At 65.3% G+C, this 23,532-nt stretch overlaps 1 protein-coding gene across 1 annotated transcript; it reads left to right on the top strand.

Moving 5' to 3' along the window:
* The first annotated feature begins 5,874 nt into the window (after window positions 1-5,874).
* Window positions 5,875-10,079, top strand: FADD (Fas associated via death domain). The gene is made up of 2 exons (XM_062195686.1): window positions 5,875-6,175; window positions 6,823-10,079. The coding sequence occupies exons 1-2, from the start codon at window positions 5,890-5,892 to the stop codon at window positions 7,143-7,145; spliced, it is 609 nt and encodes a 202-aa protein (XP_062051670.1). The 5' UTR covers window positions 5,875-5,889; the 3' UTR covers window positions 7,146-10,079.
* The last annotated feature ends 13,453 nt before the right edge of the window (window positions 10,080-23,532 follow it).

Genomic DNA, 23,532 nt, shown 5'->3' with positions numbered 1-23,532 from the left:
TGTTCTTGTTCAATTACCCAGGTCGAGGTATTTTGCTGGAGCCGTCCAAAGGAACCTAAGACATCCAAAACACCTCGATCCCTCCTCACTGCCCAGAGGACAGAGGGAGGTGATGACTTCCCCCGCTGGACTGTGTCAGCCCCACCCACTCTGTGCTCCAGGAATCGGCCGATGATCTGAGGGGGAGGTCCCCTGCTGCCTCGGGGACTCCAGGAGCCCAAGCCCCCCCAGCCCCGGGGAGCCCATACACCTCTCTCCCCCGACCTGGCCAACTGCAGGAGGGGAGGGGCCCAGGCTCCAGACGCCCCCTCCCTGAGCCAGTCCCTGTGGCTACCTCCTCCGCCCCCAACACCAGGAGCAGTAGGGACCACGTGCAGCCAGAAGTGGTCCCAGCCAGGGAGCCTGGGGAGGCTGGGACCCCAGCGGCCGCCTGGGCCCCCGGAGAGTCTGCAGGAGGATCCTCAGTAGGGGCGTGGTAGGGGCGAGCTGGCGTGCTGGTAGGGGCGTCCTGGCGAGCTGGTAGGGGCGAGCTGGCGTGCTGGTAGGGGCGTGCTGGTAGGGGCGAGCTGGTAGGGGGCGTGCTGGTAGGGGCGTGCTGGTAGGGGCGTGCTGGTAGGGGCGAGCTGGTAGGGGCGTGCTGGCGTGCTGGTAGGGGCGTCCTGGCGAGCTGGTAGGGGCGAGCTGGCGTGCTGGTAGGGGCGTGCTGGTAGGGGCGAGCTGGCGTGCTGGTAGGGGCATGCTGGTAGGAGCGAGCTGGCGTGCTGGTAGGGGCGAGGGGGCGTGCTGGTAGGGGACGTGCTGGTAGGGGCGAGCTGGTAGGGGCGAGCTGGTAGGGGCGTGCTGGTAGGGGCATGCTGGTAGGGGGCGTGCTGGTAGGGGCGAGGGGGCGAGCTGGTAGGGGCGAGCTGGTAGGGGCGTGCTGGTAGGGGGCGTGCTGGTAGGGGCGAGGGGGCGTGCTGGTAGGGGGCGTGCTGGTAGGGGCGTGCTGGCGTGCTGGTAGGGGCGTGCTGGCCCCTACCACGGGCCCTGGCCTCCACCACTGAGAAGCGGCCCTGCTGTGGCAATCGGGGGGGAACCGCTGTAGGCCCCATTTTCCCATTTCCTTTTGCAAATGCTGCCTGCATGGCCTGGGCCCGGTGTGGTGTGCGGGGTCCCTGTGTGCACCTCAGCTGGGGGCGGCGTGCGGATCACCGTGGACACAGATGCTGTCACTCTCAGCTGTGCAGGGTGTCCTTCGAGTTGCCCTCACAGGAGCGGAGAAGGGCAGGATGGCTCCCAGAGGCCAGGCAGGGAGGGCAGTGGGAGGGGCTCAAAGCAGCACAGGTGCGCGTGCACCCGCGTGCCTCTCCTGGTCCACAGCAATGTGTTCGCAGCAGGGCTCAGTGTCCTCGCCAGTGTCCCCTGCATTGTCAGTGGAGAGCGAGACCCCCAAGGACCGTAGACGCTGACATCACGGCGTGGGGGATGGGCCAGGCGTGGGGGATGGGCCAGGCGTGGACTCCCCAGCTGCAGGTGGGAACCGGCTGGGAGGCCTGGCGCGCCCAGCCTGGGATCTGTCGAGGGCAGGGGTGGGCCCAGGACCTGGGGCTTCCCTGCCAGGTGTGCAGGTCAGTTGGGCACCTGGCCGCACCTGGCCCGCCGAAGCCACAGAGCAGGAGTGAGCGGACAGGAGGGCTGAGGCCCTACCTGGGGGCGTGGATGTGCTGGGCCCACCCCACCCCTTCGTCTTCCTGTCCTTGGGCTGAGTGTGTGACCCTGTCTTCCAAATCTGACAGTACAATGGGCGCCCCCCAAAACAGACCCCAGCTCTGTCGCCGTTCATCCTCCCGGTTCAGAACCCGGGCTGCGCGGGCTCTGGCTGGAGCTGGAAGTGCCATCACCCTCGGAGCGCCTCTGGAAAGCTACATGGAAAAGTGACTTCGGAGAATGTTCTGTGACACCGCAGTAACAGATGCCTGCAGGCCAGGGCGAGCCGGGCACGGGCGGAAATGTAGACACCGTGAGCTCCCGACACAGGGGCCCAGCAGGAACACCAGCTCCTGCCGGCCTTCTGCATCCTGCCCGATGGCAAAGTCCCAAGACCCAGGCCCTGCAGGGAGTCACCGAGGTGGCCTGGGCGGGGCCCCCAGGGCTCTCGGGGCGCTGCTGAGTTTCCCGCAGATCCTGCCCCTGTGTTGGGCCTCTCTACACCGAGGTGTTCTCCTGGGAGGCGTGGCCCAGGCCTGGGTCCTCAGCCTGCCCGAATCCTGGGGGTCAGATGGGTGACGGCCGCAGCCTGGAGGCCTGGAGGCCTGGAGGCTGGCGGACAGCGGCCATGCTCAGGCAGGTTCCAGGCTCCCAGGTCCCGGATGTTTCCGAGGGAGGCAGTGAGGCCATGGTCTGGGAAGTGCCTCGGGAGCTTCCTCCAGGGAAGCTTTTCCAGTGCGGGGACTCCCCAGGCAAGAGAGATCCCCCTTCCCCCCAGCTACAGGGCCGCAGCTGAACCCTCACCATCAGCCGAGAGACCCTCACCGTCAGCCGAGAGTGGGCCTCAGCCGGCCCAGTGCCTCCCAGCGTCACAGCCTCCCCTGGGCTGCAGGCCGCCTGCTCCCACGCACACGCCCGATGGCCTCAGCCTCCCGTGCACACAGCTGAGCCTGCACTGGGGAGGAGCTGCCCCTCCCCTCCCTCCTTCTCTGCCCGCCACTCCGGGTCACCAGGGCCCCTCTCAGCCCTCCCCAGGGACCCCTGCCAAGGGTGCCCCCACCCACCCCAGCTCTCCCACCCCTGCTGGATTAGGCTCCACCCTCTATTACCTAGTGTCTGCCTGTGTTCAGATGCCCAATCTTATTTTTAAAAAAATTTTTTGGGCTGGCGCCGCGGCTCACTAGGCTAATCCTCCGCCTTGCGGCGCCAGCACACCGGGTTCTAGTCCCGGTCGGGGCACCGATCCTGTCCCGGTTGCCCCTCTTCCAGTCCAGCTCTCTGCTGTGGCCAGGAAGGCAGTGGAGGATGGCCCAAGTGCTTGGGCCCTGCACCCCATGGGAGACCAGGAGAAGCACCTGGCTCCTGCCATCGGATCAGAGCGGTGCGCCGGCCGCAGCGCGCCAGCCGCGGCGGCCATTGGAGGGTGAACCAATGGCAAAAAGGAAGACCTTTCTCTCTGTCTCTCTCACTGTCCACTCTGCCTGTCAAAAAAAAAAAAAGTTAAAAAAAATTTTTTTTGAAGATATTTGTTTGAAAGGCAAACTCTCTATCTCTCCCTCTGTCTTTGTAACTTTGCCTTTCAAATAAATAAATTTTTTTTTAAAGAAAAGGATGAAGGAAAATAAAGGCAGAGTTAGAGAGAGAGAGAGGGAGAGACAGAAAGAAAGATCTCCATCCCTTGTTTCACTCCCCAGATCCAGACCAAGCCAAAGCCAGGAGGCAGAAGCTCCAGCCAGGTCTCCCACACGGGTGCAGGGGCCCAAGCACTTGGGCCGTCTTCCACTGCTTTCCCAGGCCACAGCAGAGAGCTGGATCAGGAGTAGAGACATCTGGACTCCAGCCACAGATGCTGGTGTCCCTGGTAGCTGCTTACCCCACTGTACCACAAGACTGGCCCCCTTTTTAAAAAAATAAATTTCTTTGTTAGACACAGAGAAAGACAAGAAAAAAATTATAAGAATCCCTGCTATGGGGCTAGCGCTGTGGCGTAGCGAGTAAAGCCACTGCCTGCAGTGCGGGCATCCCATATGGGTGCCGGTAGGAGTCCCAGCTGCTCCACTTCCCATCCAGCTCTCCGCTGCGGCCTGGGAAAGCAGTAGAAGATGGCCCCAGTCCTTGGGCCCCTGCACCCGCGTGGGAGACCCAGAGGAAGCTCCTGGCTCCTGGCTCCTGGCTTCGGATCAGCGCAGCCCCGGACGTTAAGGCCAACTGGGGAGTGAACCAGCGGATGGAAGACCTCTCTCTCTCTCTCTCTCTCTCTTTCTCTCTCTCTCCCTCTCCTTCTCTGTCTGTGTAACTCTTTCAAATAAATAAATAAATAAAAATTTTTTAAAAATCCCTGCTAGTGCACCTGGGAAGGCAGTAGATGGCCCAGGTCCTTGGGCCCTGCACCCGCATGGGAGACCTGGAAGAAGCTCCTGGCCCCAGCAAGGGCCAGCCCCAGCCATTGTGGCCATTTGAGGGGTGAACCAGCAATTAGAAGATCTCTCTGGCTCTCTCCCTCTCTCTGTAATGCTGCCTTTCAAATAAATATTTTTTTAAAAAATTTTTTTATTGTTGACAGGCAGAGTGGACAGTGAGAGAGAGACAGAGAGAAAGGTCTTCCTTTGCCGTTGGTTCACCCTCCAATGGCCGCTGTGGCCGGCGCACCGCGCTGATCTGATGGCAGGAGCCAGGTGCTTCTCCTGGTCTCCCATGGGGTGCAGGGCCCAAGCACTTGGGCCATCCTCCACTGCACTCCTGGGCCACAGCAGAGAGCTGGCCTGGAAGAGGGGCAACCGGGACAGGATCGGTGCCCCGACCGGGACTAGAACCCGGTGTGCCGGCGCCGCAAGGCGGAGGATTAGCCTAGTGAGCCGCGGCGCCGGCTTCAAATAAATTAAAAAGAAAAAAAAAAAAGGTGAATTGTATGATATGTATCTCAATTTAAAAAAATGCAGAGGTCACGTGTCCCCCTCTGCACCGGCTGTGACCACGCTCCCCCCTACTGCCCCCGGTGAAGACGGCCGGGTGGATGTTAGCTACGTGCGTGAGAGGGGCCCAGGAAAACGGGGCTTCAAAGAAAAGAGGTGCACGTGCAATGGCCCGAACGAGGCAGGCGCCGGCCTCGGTCCGACTCCCCGAGCCCACGGCGCTCCGGAAAGGAGCTCCGCGCCTTGAGGGAGGACACAGCGGCCCCAGGCCCTGGTCCGGGGCAAGAGCCCTGCCGGCCAGTGTCGCCCGAGGGGCTGTTTAGGGGACTTCCACGTCCAAAAGTCCCCCGCCCAGACTTTCCCCGAAGAGGGGGCGGGAGGAGAACCGGGACCCACACTCGCGTCCGCGAGACCGCAGGGAGCGCCCGGCCGCCTGCTCCCTCCTCCCGGGTGCACACCCGGGCCTCCGCCCTCAGTGGCTGAGCCTGGGCTCCGCCAGTGCTGCCGCCCGCCCCTGCGCGCCCACCGCCCGGCCGCTCTCCCCAGCCGCCGTGGGCTCTGGCAGGTGCACCCGCAGGAGGCCCGTGGGCTTCTAACACCTGACACGGGGCGAATGGGACACACAGGGTACCACTGCACTATCTGGGAATAACGACAGGAGAGCCGGGCGGCGTGTGTTAGCGCTGTGTAGATGTGTGTGCACAGCTATATTTTATTTATTTATTTGAGAGCCAGAGTTAGATCTTTCGTCCGCTGGTTCACTCCCCAAATGGCCAGGACAGCCGGGGCTGGCCCAGGTCCAAAGCCAGGAGCCAGCAGCCTCCTCCAGGTTTCCCGCGGGCGCAGGGCCCAGGCAGTCGGGCCATCCTCCTCCTCGGCTTCCCCAGGCCACAGCAGAGCGCTGGATCGGAAGTGGAGCAGCCGGGACTCGAACCGGGGCGCACGCCAGCTAGGAACGGCCGGCCTCCACCGCCCCGCACAAACCGCGCTACACCGCCTTTGGCCAACGGGCAAAGTCCGGGGAGGCCGCCGGCGAACCGGCAAAGTACGGAGAGGCGGAGGCGGCCTCGCCGGTAGTAAAAGCCGCTCTGGAACCGCCCAGGGTACGGCTGCCCACCGGAAGCGAGCGGGTCCATTGGGCGCAGGCGCAGGCGCAGGCGCGGGCGCTACGGCCGCCGACGTCCGGGCGGAACTGGCCGCGACCGCGCTCAGGGCGCACGCGCAGCCCCGGAGCTCTCGCGAGAGACTGGCAGGTACTTCCGGTTGGTCCCGGCCGGCGAGCCCCGCCGCCATGGATCCGTTTCTGGGGCTGCTGCACTCGCTGTCGTCCGGGCTGTCGAGCAGCGAGCTGACCGAGCTCAAGTTCCTGTGCCACGGGCGCGTGGGCAAGCGGAAGCTGGAGCGCGTGCAGAGCGGCCTGGACCTCTTCTCGGTGCTGCTGGAGCAGAGCGACCTGGAGCCCGAGCGCACCGAGCTGCTGCGCGAGCTGCTCACCGAGCTGCGGCGCCACGACCTGCTGCGGCGCCTGGACGCCTTCGAGGCGGGGGCGGCGGGCGGGCCGGCGCCGGGGGCCGAAGGTGGGCCGGGGCGGGGGGGGCGCTCGGTGGCGCCCCCAGGAGAGGAGGGGCTTCCGCCCGCCGCGCCGTGACCCTGGGAGCCCGACCCCCGGGTCCTGTTCGCGGGGCTGGGGTGGTCGCCGCGGGAGCCGGCGCGGCTGGGGACGGGGGTGCGGGTCGCGACCCGAAGGCTCTGGGGCGCCCGCATCCCATATTGGGTGCCGATGTTGGGGTCCCGACTCTGCCGGGGGGGGGGGGGCAGCAGCAGGTGACGTCGAGTTCCCGGGTCCCGGCTTTGGCCTGGCCCCGCCGAGCCAGCAGACAGCAGACGTCCTGTCTTCCCTGCTTTCGGGTGGACGGAATCTCTAAATCAGCGTGGTGTGAAACGAGTGGCGGACGAGCGCTGTGTGGTGCGGCGCCCCGCGGGGTCGGCTTGCAGGGCTCCCCGGGGTAACAGACCGGGCACAGCGCGGGGAGGAGCCGGACAGGACCGGCGCGGCGCTGCGGGACGCAGTTGGGGTCGGGGCAGCCCCGTCTCCCTCCCTCCGGCCGCCCCGGGCTGCAGCGGGACCCGAGGCCGTCCTGGGGCTTTCCCGGCGCTGAGAGGCCCTGGAGGTCGCCCGGAGCGCCCCCAGCCCCCCGTAAAGCCGTGTCCTTTGCCTCCGCAGACCTGCGCGTGGCCTTCGACATCGTGTGCGACAACGTGGGCAGGGAGTGGCGGAGGCTGGCCCGGCAGCTCCAGGTCTCGGACGCCAAGATCGACGGCATCGAGGAGCGCTTTCCCCGGAACCTGTCGGAGCGGGTGAGGGAGTCGCTGAGAGTCTGGAAGAACGCGCAGAAGGAGGGCGCCACCGTGGCCCGCCTGGTGGAGGCGCTCAGGGGCTGCGGCATGAACCTGGTGGCCGACCTGGTGGAGGAGCAGCAGCAGGCCCGGGGCCGGGACCAGGGCGGGGCCGCGTCCCCGATGTCCTGGGACTCCGGAGCACCCTGACGTGACGTCGGCGCTGGCTTCTCTCCCAGAGGTGGCCCCAAGCCGGCCCCGCTGGACCAGAGCTGCACCTGCTAAGCACCCCTCCGTGCCGCCGGCTCCGGGCGCTGCAGGCTTTCTCTTCTGTCTCGCTCCGGCCCCCGGACAGCGTTTCCGTTGCCTTCCTTGGGCGCGGAGGACCGGGTGAATGGGCGTGAGGAGGGTGGTCGGGGGCTGCGGGGGGCCGAGCAGACAGGAGAGCGGGCAGCTGAGCCCGTGGTGTCCTGCTGCTGCCCCCGCCGGTTCCTGCGAAGCCCTCAGGACAGACCTGGGGGCCTGGCTCAGCAGCTGTCTGGCTCTTGGGCCGTACTTGCCGGGGGTTGGCGCCCCGCTCCGGCCGTGGCGGTTCCCATGAGGACCGGCCCCTGTGGTGCTACGGTTTCCTGATATTCTGAATCAGTCTGTTTTTCTACTGTCGGGAGGCCATCCTCTGGCTCCCCAGCTCGTCCTGTCCACGCAAGTGCCTTAGGGCGGGAACTGCCCCGGGCAGAGCGCTCGGGAGTGACCACCAGCCTTGGGATGTGCCTGGCCCGAGAGCTGTGTCACCTTGACTCTGGCTGGCCAAGGCCTGGGCCAGGGTCATGGGGATCCCTGTCCCCAGTGAGCTGTGGCCGGCTGAGGCCCCCCTCCTCACCTTCTGCAGGTGCCAGGCACCCCATGAGGGACGGGCGCTGGTGGCCAAGAACAGGGCCTGGCTGTGCTGGGCCGCGGTGACCGTGGGGGGCCCGACCCCCGCACACACTGCGCACAGCACAGAGCGGGAGGACAGCCCTGGGGCGCCTGCAGGCCCCCAGGTACAGCTGAGCCCAGGCCTTGTGCCTGGTTCCCCACAAGCCCCCTGCCGCTCCCCTCTTCTGAGCCAGCCCCGCAGCCCGTCCCCCATCGGCAACCAGAGACGGCCGCAGACCTGGCCATCCGAACCCGCCCCTCAGTGCCCGTTTCCCGGCTCTGTGGCCACCGTGGTGGCAGCAGCGGCTATGGGGCGCATGTGGAGCAAGTCCTGGACGAGTGACGTTCCCGGGGCAGCGGCCATTTGGGTCCTCACAGCTGCCTGGCAGGTGCGATCATGTGGGCACACCTGGGACCCTGGGTACATGTGTGAGCCTGTGTGCACGCATGAGCTTGTGTACATATGTGTGCACACAGGTTCCTGTGTGTGCTGTGATGTGTGCATGTACTCGCATGTTCACATGACAGTGCATGCATGACCTTGTACATGTCTGCACGCATGTGATCCTGTGTGTGCACCTGTGATCTCTGTGTGCATGAATGAGCTTGTGTACATGTATATGTACTGCAAGCCTATGTACGTGTGATCCTTGCGTGTGCACGTGGTCATGTGTGCAATCCTGTGTGCACTTGTGATCCCGTGTGCATGTTCACATATGATCCTGCGTGCACACATGTGATCCTGTATGCATGCGGTCTTTGCATGTGTGTGCACACATGGTCCTGTGTGCGTGTGATCCTGTGTGCATGGTCTGTGTACTTGTGTGTGCACACATGGTCCTGCGTGCACGTGTGAGCATGTGTGTGTACATGTGGTCCCGAGTGTGTGCACACATGATCCTACATACACGTGCGAGCTTATGTGTGCATGAACATGTGGTCCCATGTGTGTGCACACATGATCCTGCGTGCACGCGTGTGTACCTGGGACAGCTTGTGCTCACACGGGGGAGGCGTGGGGTGGCTTCAGGACGCTGACGGCTGTGAACGTTCTCAGTGGCCCTGAGCTGCGCACTAACGTCAGGGCTGGAGTGGCCGCATCGCGTGCTTTGCCGTGTTGTGTGTTTTGCCGTGGTTCAGAAGATCATGTTAAAGAAACCACGCGTTGAGGGTGCGATTGGCCTGAGCCGCGTTCGCTTCCTGGGTCTTCCCCCCCTCTGCTCGGCAGCAGTTCCCGGCCTCACGCCTGTCTGGTTGGCACCTGTGCTAGAAGTCTGGGGGCCCGGGTCGGCACCGCCCCTTCCGGCGGGATTCTCCTGAGATGGGACCAGGCGCTCGGCGGTGGGCGGCTGCCCACCCCACAGCCCTGCCCCCTCCACCTGCCCCAGCACCTGTCTGCAGTGTGGCCCAGGCCCCTGTGCCTGGACTGTGGGCAAACAAGTGCTGGGGGGTGGGGGGGGTTCCCTTGGGCTTGCATTGCCCCCACCCCACTCCAGGCAAGGAGCTGCGCGTGGCTGGGTCGGGGGTGCCTGCCCCTCCGTGCACCTGTGCCCCCCACAGCTGGAGTCCATGCAGGCTACCCCAGGCAGGGCTGATGCTGGACTTGCGGGTGGTGGGCCTGTGAGTCGGGGTCTTGGCTTCCAGAGCGAGTACACGGGCACGAGGCAAAGGGTGGGGCGGAGCCGAGGAGGAGGTGACCCAAGAGAGAGGCAGGGGCGGAGCCTCGAGGAGGGCCCTCCGCCTGGCCTCCACAGTGCGTCCCTAGGCCTGTGCACCGGCCTTCCCCGGTTCTCCCCGTGCCTGTAGCCGGTTCACGTCTGAGTGACTTAATTGGTTTAAAAACCAGCTCCACTCCCAGAGCCCCGACGCCCCTCGCTGTCCGGGACCCACGGATGCGGGGGGCTGGGACCCCGCACCAGGGGCCGCAGGGAGTGTGGCCCTGATCAGAATTCAAGTGGCCAACAAAACGGGGGTGGGGGGAGTCAGGGGCCTTGTGGAGGCAAAGGACCCAGAATGGAGGAGGCTGATCCAGGGCGGGGGCACCTGCCAGGGTTCGGGTCCCTGGGTGGGGGCGGGGAGGTGGCAGCCAACCCGGAAGAGTCTCGACAATCGCCAATGGGAGAAGGCGGCCGTGAGATGAAGCCCGGATCAATCTGCCTGTTTATTTAAAAATGAATAAATAAGTCACGCCCTAGGAGGAGCTTCAAAGACAGAGGATCACGTGTGAAAGATGGGTGTCCACTCCGGAGAGTGCACGGTGTGGGCAAAGGCGCCCACTTGCTACAGGTGTCCCCCCCCCCCCCAGTCTCCCTGCCGTTTCCTTCTCAGCGGGAGACAGACAAGGACCCGGTGACCAGCAAACAGGTGCGCGCAGAGCAGGGCCCACAGGCTAGCCGGGAGACTGGACACGGCTTCTCCGGGGGAACTTCCCAGTGGGGCTGCGGCACAGTGACAGCCGGGGCCTGCAGGGGGCAGGAATGGCCCAGGGACTGAAGGCCCGGGGGGCCGAGCTGGGCGGGGTGTGTGGGAGGCCGGGCAGGGCTGGCACAGCGGGCGGAGAGCATGCTTGCGCGGCTGAGAGGTTCCAACCCAGGGTGCAGGCGCCAGGACCCAGGAGGGCCCCGGGTCAGAAGCTGGGGACACCGGTGTGCTCAGCGGGCAGTAGTGACGTCCGGTTTTTGGCGGCCGCCCTCTTGGTAGCGGCCTGCCATCCTGGAAGGGCCCGTTTCCCTGCTGGAGCTCCAGGCCGCCTTCTGCTTTGTTTTCTGCACCACCCCACGTGAGCCTGAGTCTTGTTCTAAGAGCCAGGGAGGTCAGGCCTGGACACTTCTGGTACAGCTCTGGCCACAGGCTGGGCCCCGGGGAACAAGAGGGGACAGGGGACGCCATGGCAGGAGGCCACTGGGATGGTCCAGGCTGGAGGCGGCAGCGGAAGGAGGGGCCTGGGGTTCTCATGGGGCGGAGATGTGGGAAGGGGCGGGCCTGGGGTGGGGCGCAGGGGGAAGGTTTAGGTCTCGCTGCCCTGCCAATGGATGCCCTCCTAGCTCCCGCGGTGGGGCTTCCGAGAGCACAGGGCTGAGCTGGCCAGGGAGAACGGAACAGGTGGGGTCCCGTCCTGGAGGGAGAGGACACGGAGGGCATCGGGGCTGGCAGAGGTGGTGCCGGAGTCAGTGCCCCTGCTGTGACCACACGCGTCCAAGCAGGCCTGGCAGAGTCCCGGCAGGCGGTGCCTCCACAGCGCAGGCGCAGGGTCGGGGCGCTGCTCACTGCCCTGGCTCCGTCTGCCTCCGCAGCAGGAGCGCAGGGCCAGCTGGAACCGCCTCCGCTCCGCTTCCATCTCACACAGGAGGCCCGGGTCTGGGCCTCCCGCCCCTGCCGCGGGGCACTGAGCCCTGATCTCCCAGCCACCCACCCCCAGAGACAGTGACCTCAGCGTGAGGCGAGCCGTGGGTTGGGCTTCCTGCTTTGTCTCCAGACTCACCTGGGAGGCAACAGGCCAAGTCCTGTCCCACACCGGGGTCACACGGGCTCCAGGCTCACTGGACGGGCATGCATGTGCTTCCGTGTGTTCCTGGTGCCCCCACGGTCTCCCTCGCAGCCAGACGCCACAGCCCCGGCCCTCGATGGGCAGAGGGGCCCTGACTGCTCCCCGGTACCCCCAGCCCCTGGCCCTCCGCGGCTGCGTGGGACGAGGCCCGTGTAGAGCATGGCTTTGCAGTCGGGGGCCCAGCCTTGGCTGCTGGCCTGAGCCCTCATCAACCTGGCTGGCAGCTGCTCTGGGCACGGGGACTTGGAGAAAAGTAACACCTGGCTCCTGAGAGTGAGACCCGGGGCCTGAAGTGACCCGCCAGCCACCAGTGGCACCTGAACTTGGGCCCCAGGTGCAAGGCCTGCCAGCATCCCCTGGAGACCAAACTACCTTTTCAGAGATGGGGCGTCTCAAGTCGGGTTTTGCAGGGTGAATAGGAGTTCTCCAGGGCGCACGCAGGGCAGGCAGAGGCCAGCACCAGAGCCGGGCTGGGCCCGGCAGGTTCAGGAACGCCCCTGCAGCCTGCAGGTGAGGGGAGGACCTGGGTCCCGTCTGCTAGAACAGAGGACCCCACTCAGGACCTGGAATAGGTCAATGACGCTATGTGTGGTCCAGGCACGCCCCCTAGGGGGCTGCAGGGGAAGTGCAGCCCCTCAAGCAGGGAAGACTCCAGGGTGCGGGTGGCTCGGGCTGTGCCGGAGCTGGGGGTGGTGGGGGAGCAGTTTGGAGTATGGGGCTTGGCTTTGTCCCCAGGGTCCTTTGAGAGCCAGCACCGTGCTTCATCCTGCCCCCTGAGCCGTGACCAGGGATGGGGGGTGCTGTTGCCATGGCGTCCACCCAACGCAAGGGAGAGGTCAGAGTGCTGACCACCGGGAAGTTCTCCCAGACCCACAAACCCAACAAGTGGCCAGGCTGGGGGCAGGGGGCAAACCCACCCCTGCCTGCTGCCCCGGCTGGGGGCTCCCGGGGAGGGCTGCCTGGCTCAGGAGCAGCCCTGGGCGCTACGGTGAGGCCACTGTGGAGCCCTGGCCGGTGCTGGCCAGAGCCCAGGGCCGGCCCTCGGGCTCTCGCTGTGGCCACGGCCTCGCTCCGGCCAGATGGGGCTGCAAGGCAGCGGGCCAGGCCCTCCCTGCTGGGTCACCGCCCCGCTCCGGCCAGGCCTCACTGACGTGCCGCCGGCCTGCGGCCTAGGCTCCTGCTTCCAGAACACGCAGGCTCAGGCAGGGCCCCGTGCACTCCCAGACCCCGGGCTGCGTCCTTGCCGGGAGGAAGAGGCCGCCTGGCTTCTGTAGTGAGCCCCCGCCCCCCGTCACTCCTCCCCGGTGTCTGTCCTGTGAGACCCTGGTGTCGGGCGGGGCCGCGTTTGTCCCTCCCATCGAGTTCTGCAGGAGAGCAGAAGCAGCCTATGGAATGTCCTGGATGTATCCTAGGAGCCAGAGGGATGTGACCTTCCCGGCTGGAATGCAGGTGTGATAGCTGGAACACTGGCAGCTATGTCGAGTCAAGTCAGTCCTGGGAGGTGTTGTCGGGATGGACGGGGTGGCGTCTCGAGTCAAAGCCACGGCGACGTGGGGGTTCAGTGCTGGACACACAGCCACCTGACTGATGGAGCCCCAGCATCCCTGGCTGTGAAGGTGGCTGCCGGGTATGTGCTATCCTGAGGCTCTCCACCACACGGCTGCCCTTCAAGGCTCTGGACCTGGCCGGAGGCGGGGTCTTCTTTCTGAGAAGGCAGAGCTGTGCTCCGCCCCTCACTGTCCCTCAGGGCCAGGTCCCTCCCACAGCGCGCCCAGGGCCACTGAGACCTCCGCCCCCTGCCCCCGCCTCAGCCTGGGCCCCCGCCGCCCCCTCTCCCTGACGCCCAGCACACGCACACATAGCAAGCGCCCAGTGTCCCCCAGCCGACGATGGGCACCCCCTCCCTGGGCCTCCCTCGGGCCACACTCACCCTCCCCACCTCCGCGGACACCAACACGGCTCCTTGAGGTCGTGGGTGAGGGCGACAGGTGCTCCAGCCCCATCCGCCCCCAGGACACCTGGCCATTACTGTCACAGTGCGGGGGGCAGGAGGGCCACAGGGCTCTGCTGTCCCGGGGACACGCTTCCCCGGGTGGGACGGTGTTGAGGGTGACCGGCCTGCCTGCCTTGGGGAGCCGGGGCTCTGGCGCCAGGGAGCTCCGTCTCCAACTCACCTGTGGCTTCCGAGCCCAGGTGGGGCAGGTGAGGAGGGACAAGGGGACGCGCCCTGTGGGCGCCGGGTGGGGAAGGTGACCAGGGCGGCGCTGGGCGGGGCAGCTAGGTGGCGGGGGTAGGCAGGGGGTGGCTGCAGGCGAGCCCCCGCCCCCAGCCCGCCCAGGTTCAAGGGGCGGGGCCTCGGGAGAGGTGGCCCCACCGTCCCTGACGCTGGCGCCCGCCCCGATGGGCGTGGACACGGGGGAGGTGGCCAGTGCGCTCCCATCCACCGCAGCCCGGGGCGCAAATCCCGGGACAGGCAGGCAACGCCGACCCCTGGGCGCCCGGAGTGGCCGACCGCGGGGCGGACAGCAGCTCGTGGGTGTGAGCCCGGGGCCAGGGGCCTCCGCGAGCCGTCGGGGTCCGTCACCCATGGCCGGGCGCCTTGAGATCCCCACGGCCTCCTGAGCCCACGGCGCCGCGGGTGGAGCACCGGGGTCCACCTGGCGCGGGACCGGCTGCGGGGGGCGTGGCGGGCAAGCCTCGGGGTCGCGCCACCCCCACCCCCGTCCCGCGCCCTCCTGTGCCCCAGAACCCGAGAGTGCCTGGTGAGACCCCCTTTCCCAAGAAGCTTGGCTGAGGGCCTGGGCGCGGCCACCCACGTGACCGACCTGGCTGGCGCTCCCAGGATCAGTGTGCACCTGGCGGCCCAGCTGTCCCAGACGGGGCGTGTGTGTGTGTGTGTGTGTGTTATTCTCAGATAAACGCATAGTGGACATTTTAACTGGACGCGGGGCCTGTGCTCACAGAGGCGTGACTGTGCGGCCGGTTGTGTGTGTGTGTTCAGCGACAGAGGATGGTCCAAGTCCTTGGGCCCCTGCACCCACGTGGGAGACCCGGGAGAGGCTCCTGGCTTCGGACCTGGCTCGGCCCTAGTCGTTGTGGCCATCTGGGGAGTGAACCAGCAGATGGACGGCCTCTCTCTCTGTAACCACCTTTCAAATCAATAAAATAAAAGGAGAAAGAAAACCGCCCAGGGCAGCCCGGGCTTCGGCTCAGCTGGGGCTCCAGGCTCCCCCAGGCCAGGCAGAGGGGCGAGGCGCAGCACACACACACCCACCCGGCCCCGGAACCTCCGCGGGGGGCATCGTCTGCGGCCCAGCTGGACCGGCCAAGGCTCAGCGCCTGGGACCTCAGCTGTGGGTCACAGAACTACGGAGAGGCAGAACCGGGGGCCAGGCCTCTGGACGCTGGGTCACGGCACGTGACGGGCAGGGCCGTGGCCCCATGGGACCCGAGGCCGGGTCTGCGCCTAAGGCCATGCGTCTGCCCCGAGGAGGGACCCCCGCAGCCCGGGCCCAGCCGGCCCAGCTGGGGCGTGCGCAGGGCGGCGCGTTCCGTCCAGCAGTAGGGGGGGGGGGGGGAAGAGGGGGGTGATGGATGAGCACTGGGCGAGGAGCAGCAGGTAGACCAGGCCCAGCGCTCCGGCTGGGGCTCCCTCCAGGCCCATGCTTGGCTTGTTTGCCCGCCGTGTGGGAGCGCCCAGCCTCCGGTCTCCCGTGTACCTCTGCCCGGCTCTGGCCTGTACAGCTCTTCCCCTAGGCTGGCTTCAGTGCCAACTTCCACTGCACCCCCCTGCTCCAACCAGGCTCCTCCCCGCCCCACCCCTGCACTGCCCCTGGAGGGCTGGGGGCAGCCTTGGAGTCCGGTGAACCGGGCCTTGCGGTGAGCACGCTGGGCCCGTCCGAGCTTCGGTGAGATGCCCTTCACTTCCCCTCGCTGTCCGGGGCCCTGCTGTGCCTCTGTCCCTATCGGATGCCACAGCACGCGTGGAGGCCACTTGTTTCCTGATTTTATAAAAGCAGCAAAGACCAACAAAAGGAGACGGGAACGGAACTCATTCCGGGCGGCTGCCGTGAAGATGTGGGGCCAGGACGGTGCCCGGCAGGGAGGAAGTGCTCGCTGAGTCCCCACTGGGCCAGACGCTGCCCCCGGCTCCCCCGGCAGGCCAGGCCACGTCTGGGGCACCAGCTTACCCATACACATGCCCGCCCGCCCGCCCGCCCACAATCCGCCCATCCAGCCGACCTCCGCCTGCTCACCCATGCATCACCCGCGCCTCCATTCATCCATCCGCCCACCCAGCCATCTACTGTCCATCGTCCCCCATCCACCTACCCAACCAGTCATCCATCCATCCGTCTGTCCGTCTCCCACCACGCGCCCACCCATCAACTCACTCATCTAACCATCCATCCACACACACACACACACCCTCCCACCCTCCTATAAAATAAGGAAAATATGGAAGTGAGTGGATGACATGAGCAACGCAGGTCTTCGTCCAGGCTTGTGAGACGAGAGTCCCGAGCCCCCCGTCCGGAGACCACCGTTGTGAGACGAGAGTCCCGAGCCCCCCGTCCGGAGACCACCGTTGTGAGACGAGAGTCCCGAGCCCCCCGTCCGGAGACCACCGTTGTGAGACGAGAGTCCCGAGCCCCCCGTCCGGAGACCACCGTTGTGAGACGAGAGTCCCGAGCCCCCCGTCCGGAGACCACCGTTGTGAGACGAGAGTCCCGAGCCCCCCGTCCGGAGACCACCGTTGTGAGACGAGAGTCCCGAGCCCCCCGTCCGGAGACCACCGTTGTGAGATGAGAGAGTCCCGAGCCCCCCGTCCGGAGACCACCGTTGTGAGACGAGAGTCCCGAGCCCCCCGTCCGGAGACCACCGTTGTGAGATGAGAGAGTCCCGAGCCCCCCGTCCGGAGACCACCGTTGTGAGACGAGAGTCCCGAGCCCCCCGTCCGGAGACCACCGTTGTGAGATGACAGTCCCGAGCCCCCCGTCCGGAGACCACCGTTGTGAGACGAGAGTCCCGAGCCCCCCGTCCGGAGACCACCGTTGTGAGATGACAGTCCCGAGCCCCCCGTCCGGAGACCACCGTTGTGAGACGAGAGTCCCGAGCCCCCCGTCCGGAGACCACCGTTGTGAGACGAGAGTCCCGAGCCCCCCGTCCGGAGACCACCGTTGTGAGACGAGAGTCCCGAGCCCCCCGTCCGGAGACCACCGTTGTGAGATGACAGTCCCGAGCCCCCCGTCCGGAGACCACCGTTGTGAGACGAGAGTCCCGAGCCCCCCGTCCGGAGACCACCGTTGTGAGACGAGAGAGTCCCGAGCCCCCCGTCCGGAGACCACCGTTGTGAGATGACAGTCCCGAGCCCCCCGTCCGGAGACCACCGTTGTGAGACGAGAGTCCCGAGCCCCCCGTCCGGAGACCACCGTTGTGAGACGAGAGTCCCGAGCCCCCCGTCCGGAGACCACCGTTGTGAGACGAGAGTCCCGAGCCCCCCGTCCGGAGACCACCGTTGTGAGATGAGAGAGTCCCGAGCCCCCCGTCCGGAGACCACCGTTGTGAGACGAGAGTCCCGAGCCCCCCGTCCGGAGACCACCGTTGTGAGACGAGAGAGTCCCGAGCCCCCCGTCCGGAGACCACCGTTGTGAGATGACAGTCCCGAGCCCCCCGTCCGGAGACCACCGTTGTGAGACGAGAGTCCCGAGCCCCCCGTCCGGAGACCACCGTTGTGAGACGAGAGTCCCGAGCCCCCCGTCCGGAGACCACCGTTGTGAGACGAGAGTCCCGAGCCCCCCGTCCGGAGACCACCGTTGTGAGATGAGAGAGTCCCGAGCCCCCCGTCCGGAGACCACCATTGTGAGACGAGAGTCCCGAGCCCCCCGTCCGGAGACCACCGTTGTGAGATGACAGTCCCGAGCCCCCCGTCCGGAGACCACCGTTGTGAGATGACAGTCCCGAGCCCCCCGTCCGGAGACCACCGTTGTGAGATGACAGTCCCGAGCCCCCCGTCCGGAGACCACCGTTGTGAGATGACAGTCCCGAGCCCCCCGTCCGGAGACCACCGTTGTGAGACGAGAGTCCCGAGCCCCCCGTCCGGAGACCACCGTTGTGAGATGAGAGTCCCGAGCCCCCCGTCCGGAGACCACCGTTGTGAGATGAGAGAGTCCCGAGCCCCCCGTCCGGAGACCACCATTGTGAGACGAGAGTCCCGAGCCCCCCGTCCGGAGACCACCGTTGTGAGATGACAGTCCCGAGCCCCCCGTCCGGAGACCACCGTTGTGAGATGACAGTCCCGAGCCCCCCGTCCGGAGACCACCGTTGTGAGATGACAGTCCCGAGCCCCCCGTCCGGAGACCACCGTTGTGAGACGAGAGTCCCGAGCCCCCCGTCCGGAGACCACCGTTGTGAGATGAGAGTCCCGAGCCCCCCGTCCGGAGACCACCGTTGTGAGATGAGAGAGTCCCGAGCCCCCCGTCCGGAGACCACCGTTGTGAGATGAGAGAGTCCCGAGCCCCCCGTCCGGAGACCACCGTTGTGAGATGAGAGAGTCCCGAGCCCCCCGTCCGGAGACCACTGTTGTGAGATGAGAGAGTCCCGAGCCCCCCGTCCGGAGACCACCGTTGTGAGACGAGAGTCCCGAGCCCCCCGTCCAGAGACCACCGTTGTGAGACGAGAGTCCCGAGCCCCCCGTCCAGAGACCACCGTTGTGAGATGAGAGAGTCCCGAGCCCCCCGTCCGGAGACCACCGTTGTGAGATGAGAGTCCCGAGCCCCCCGTCCGGAGACCACCGTTGTGAGATGAGAGTCCGAGCCCCCCGTCCGGAGACCACCGTTGTGAGATGACAGTCCCGAGCCCCCCGTCCGGAGACCACCGTTGTGAGATGAGAGTCCCGAGCCCCCCGTCCGGAGACCACCGTTGTGAGACGAGAGTCCCGAGCCCCCCGTCCGGAGACCACCGTTGTGAGACGAGAGTCCCGAGCCCCCCGTCCGGAGACCACCGTTGTGAGACGACAGTCCCGAGCCCCCCGTCCGGAGACCACCGTTGTGAGATGACAGTCCCGAGCCCCCCGTCCGGAGACCACCGTTGTGAGACGAGAGTCCCGAGCCCCCCGTCCGGAGACCACCGTTGTGAGACGAGAGTCCCGAGCCCCCCGTCCGGAGACCACCGTTGTGAGACGAGAGTCCCGAGCCCCCCGTCCGGAGACCACCGTTGTGAGATGAGAGAGTCCCGAGCCCCCCGTCCGGAGACCACCGTTGTGAGACGAGAGTCCCGAGCCCCCCGTCCGGAGACCACCGTTGTGAGATGAGAGAGTCCCGAGCCCCCCGTCCGGAGACCACCGTTGTGAGACGAGAGTCCCGAGCCCCCCGTCCGGAGACCACCGTTGTGAGATGAGAGAGTCCCGAGCCCCCCGTCCGGAGACCACCGTTGTGAGACGAGAGTCCCGAGCCCCCCGTCCGGAGACCACCGTTGTGAGATGAGAGAGTCCCGAGCCCCCCGTCCGGAGACCACCGTTGTGAGACGAGAGTCCCGAGCCCCCCGTCCGGAGACCACCGTTGTGAGACGAGAGTCCCGAGCCCCCCGTCCGGAGACCACCGTTGTGAGATGAGAGAGTCCCGAGCCCCCCGTCCGGAGACCACCGTTGTGAGACGAGAGTCCCGAGCCCCCCGTCCGGAGACCACCGTTGTGAGATGAGAGAGTCCCGAGCCCCCCGTCCGGAGACCACCGTTGTGAGACGAGAGTCCCGAGCCCCCCGTCCGGAGACCACCGTTGTGAGACGAGAGTCCCGAGCCCCCCGTCCGGAGACCACCGTTGTGAGACGAGAGTCCCGAGCCCCCCGTCCGGAGACCACCGTTGTGAGACGACAGTCCCGAGCCCCCCGTCCGGAGACCACCGTTGTGAGATGACAGTCCCGAGCCCCCCGTCCGGAGACCACCGTTGTGAGACGAGAGTCCCGAGCCCCCCGTCCGGAGACCACCGTTGTGAGACGAGAGTCCCGAGCCCCCCGTCCGGAGACCACCGTTGTGAGACGAGAGTCCCGAGCCCCCCGTCCGGAGACCACCGTTGTGAGACGAGAGTCCCGAGCCCCCCGTCCGGAGACCACCGTTGTGAGATGAGAGAGTCCCGAGCCCCCCGTCCGGAGACCACCGTTGTGAGACGAGAGTCCCGAGCCCCCCGTCCGGAGACCACCGTTGTGAGATGAGAGAGTCCCGAGCCCCCCGTCCGGAGACCACCGTTGTGAGACGAGAGTCCCGAGCCCCCCGTCCGGAGACCACCGTTGTGAGATGAGAGAGTCCCGAGCCCCCCGTCCGGAGACCACCGTTGTGAGACGAGAGTCCCGAGCCCCCCGTCCGGAGACCACCGTTGTGAGACGAGAGTCCCGAGCCCCCCGTCCGGAGACCACCGTTGTGAGATGACAGTCCCGAGGCCCCCGTCCGGAGACCACCGTTGCACAGGGTGGAGACGCCGTCACACGCGGTGAGCTTGTTCCCCCGAGAGCACCTGGGGGCAGGACTGGCCTACAGAGAAGCAGCGTCTGAGTTGGGGCCTGCAGACTGAAGAGCCGGGTAAGGACGGAGCAAAGGATGTTCCGTGCAAAAGGTGGGCGCTAAGAAGGAAAGGGAGGGGCCGGCGCCGTGGCCTGGCGGGTAAAGCTGCCGCCTGAGCACCGGCATCCCGTGTGGGCACTGGTTCAAGTCCCGGCTGCTCCACTTCCGATCCAGCTCTCTGCTGTGGCCTGGGAAAGCAGCAGAAGATGGCCCAAGTGCTGGGGCCCCTACGCCCCCACGGGAGACCCGGATGGAGCTCCTGACTCCTGGCTTCGGCCTGGCCCAGCCCCAGACGTGGCTCTCATCTGAGGAGTGAACCCGCAGATGGAAGACCTCTCTCTCTGGCTCTCCCTCTCGCTCTGTAACTCTGCCTTTCACATAAATACAATAAATCTTTTGAAGAAAGAAGGTAAGTGGAGAAGGTGAGAGCAGTGGGCCGCCGCGCCCACCCCGGGAGGACCTCAGAGTCAGGGAAGGAATTGAGCTTTGTCCCAAGAGCAGCCTCGCGCGGCTGCCGGCTGGGGAAGCCAGGGCACCGCTCTGGCATGGACAGAGCTCTGGCTACCGTGTGGACAGAAGGTCGGACAGTAAGGGCGGGGACCAGCCGCGGCTGCAGGCAGGGCACAGAGGTGAGCCTGGCAGGATGGCGGTGTGGGTCGCCGCCCTGCTCCCAGAGACCCTCTGAAGGCTGGAGGGGCGGCTCCGTGAGCGCCGTCTGTGCACGAGCCCCAGCCTCATTCCCACGTCTCCCCTCCTTGCTTCCTCGTAACAGTTTGCTTATTCTCACTTCATCTGAAAGGCAGAGGCAGGAAGAGGGCGCTGACAGACTTTTCCACCTGCTGGGTCACTGCCGGGCGCAGAACTCAGATCGGGCACCCCCCGTGGGTGGCAGAGACCCCAGCACTGGCGCTGGCGCCTGCTGCCTTCCGGAATGAACACAGGAAGCTGGACTCAGAAGCAGGACGGGGACTCGAACCCGGGGCCCCCGGCTGGGTCTGCGCCAGACGCCCACCCCTCCCCTCCACTCTCTGTGGGCAGCCGGAGGTGGGCGTGCTCTTTCTGAGCTCCTGGCAAGGAACACCCCCCCCCCCCAGCCCTGCCGGCAGGCAGCTGGCAACACAAGCGGGGCCTCGGGGGCTTGGGTCCTGGCAGGGTGCCGAGAGCAGATGCATAGCTTCCGGGGCTTCCCGAACATACGGCCACAGCCCAGCGGCCCGGAACCACAGGATCCAGCGGTCCGCAGTCCTGGGGCCACACGTCCAAGGTGACGGTCAGATGTCAGCCACCCTGGGCCTGCAGCGCCACAGCGCCAGCCTCCACCATGCCGTGGCCGTGGCCGCCCCCCTGGCACGTGCGTCGCTGGGTTTAAGGCCCATCCTACTGCACTGGGAATTTTTTTTTTTTTAGGATTTATTTATTAATTTGAGAAACAGAGTTACAGAGAGAGGGAGAGACAGAGAGAGAGGTCTTTTGTCTGCTGGTTCACTCCCCAGATGGCCACAACGGTGGCCAGAGTCGGGCCGATCTGAGCCCAGGAGCTTCTTCCGGGTCTCCCACGCGGGTGCAGGGGCCCAAGCAGTTGAGTCATCTTCTGCCGCCTTCCCAGGCCATTAGCAGAGAGGTGGATAGGAAGTGGAGCAGCCAGGACACGAACCAGCGCCCACATGGGCTGCCGGCACCACAGGCAGCGGCTTAGCCTACCACGCCACAGTGCCAGCCCCTGTACTGTGTAACTGACCACATTACCAGGGCCCTGATTCCACAGCAGCACCCGTTCAGTGTCCCCCGGGTCCACACCAGGCAACCCAGCCCAGCAGTCTCTGGTGACCAACGGCGGGCAGAACTTCAGGCAGGATTCGAGGGGTGCAGCCCCAGGCAGCTCCGCGGGCGGTGGGGCGGGAAGTGGAGCCCGGAGCCTGGTCGGGTGCTGTGGGCGCCAGGGCAGAGCCACGCTGAGCTGGACGCGGGGTGTGGGGGGTTGGGGGGAGCAGCCTGGGTGCGGCTCTGTTCCCGCCGCGGACACGCTCGCCGTAGCCTTCCGGAAGGCCGCTGCGCTGGGAGAAGCAGGCCCCTTAGGATCGGTTCTGCTGCTGTGTCCGGCGGCTCCCATGGGGCTTCCCACAGGGTTCGCCCCTGCGATGGTCCCAGCCCCCAGCAGGGCCTCCAGTGCGCACGCGCCCTCCCAGCTCAGGAGGCCCGGGTGTGTCTGCCCTGGGGTGGCCACCACCTGTGCTGAGAAAGGGACCCTTACCCCGTCCCAGGCCAGAAAGGAGCCGGTTCCACTGACGCCTCTTTCCCCTAAAGATGTATGTATGTATGTATGTACGCATGTATGTACATATGTATGTACGCACGTACGTATGTATGTGTATGTACGTATGTATGTACGTGTGTACGTACGTATGTACGTACGTATGTATGTACGCATGTATGTACATATGTATGTATGTATGTACGCATGTATGTACATATGTATGTACGCACGTACGTATGTATGTGTATGTACGTGTGTATGTACGTGTGTACGTACGTATGTACGTACGTATGTATGTACGCATGTATGTACATATGTATGTATGTATGTACGCACATACGTATGTATGTGTATGTACGTATGCATGTACGTATGTGTATGTATGTGTGTACGTATGTATGTACGTGTGTATGTACGTATGTGTATGTATGTGTGTACGTATGTATGTACGTGTGTATGTACGTACGTATGTATGTGTGTGTACGTATGTATGTACGTATGTATGTGTGTACGTATGCATGTACGTATGTGTATGTACGTATGCATGTACGTATGTGTATGTGTGTACGTATGTATGTACGTATGTATGTACGTGTATGTACGCATGTGTGTACGCATGTATGTACGTGTATGTATGTGTGTATGTATGCATGTACATGCGTATGTATGTGTATGTATGTGTGTACGTACGTATGTACGTATGTGTGTATGTATGTATGTACGTGTGTATGTATGTGTATGTACGTATGTATGTACGTATGTGTATGTGTGTGTATGTACGTATGTATGTGTGTGTGTACGTATGTATGTACGTACGTATGTATGTATGTACGTGTGTACATATGTATTTGAATGGCAGTTATACAGAGAGGGAGAGACAGACATCCTCTGGTTCACTCCCCAAATGGAGCCAGGAGCTTCTTCCAGGCCTCCCACATGGGTGCAGGGGCCCAAGCACTTGGGCCACTTCTGCTGCTCTCCCAGGTGGATCAGCAGGGAGCTGGATTGGAAGCGGAGCAGCCGGGACTCAACCCGGTGCTCATATGGATGCCGCTGACACAGGCGGTGGCGCCACAGCGCCGGCCCCAGCTGAGACCTTTGACCCCTTCCTGCTGCCAGTGCCATCCTGGGGACCCCTCCTCAGATCCTACTGCAAACCTCTAGGGGTTCCCGGGGAACCGTGACGCGGAGACCACCACGGGGTGCTGCTGGGTGGCCGGTGAGGAGCCCAAGGCTGAGAAGTCCCACTGCACAGGAAGTGGGGTGGCCAGGGGCCAGGCTGGACACTACGATCCTGCCTGTCCCCAGAGGGGCTCCCTCGGCCGGGGT

The sequence above is a fragment of the Lepus europaeus genome, chromosome 7 (genome assembly GCF_033115175.1).
Source record: "Lepus europaeus isolate LE1 chromosome 7, mLepTim1.pri, whole genome shotgun sequence".
NCBI classification, from domain to species: Eukaryota; Metazoa; Chordata; class Mammalia; order Lagomorpha; family Leporidae; genus Lepus; species Lepus europaeus.
The sequence above is the reverse complement of the archived record's forward strand: the minus strand, read 5'-3'. Positions and strand labels throughout refer to the sequence as shown.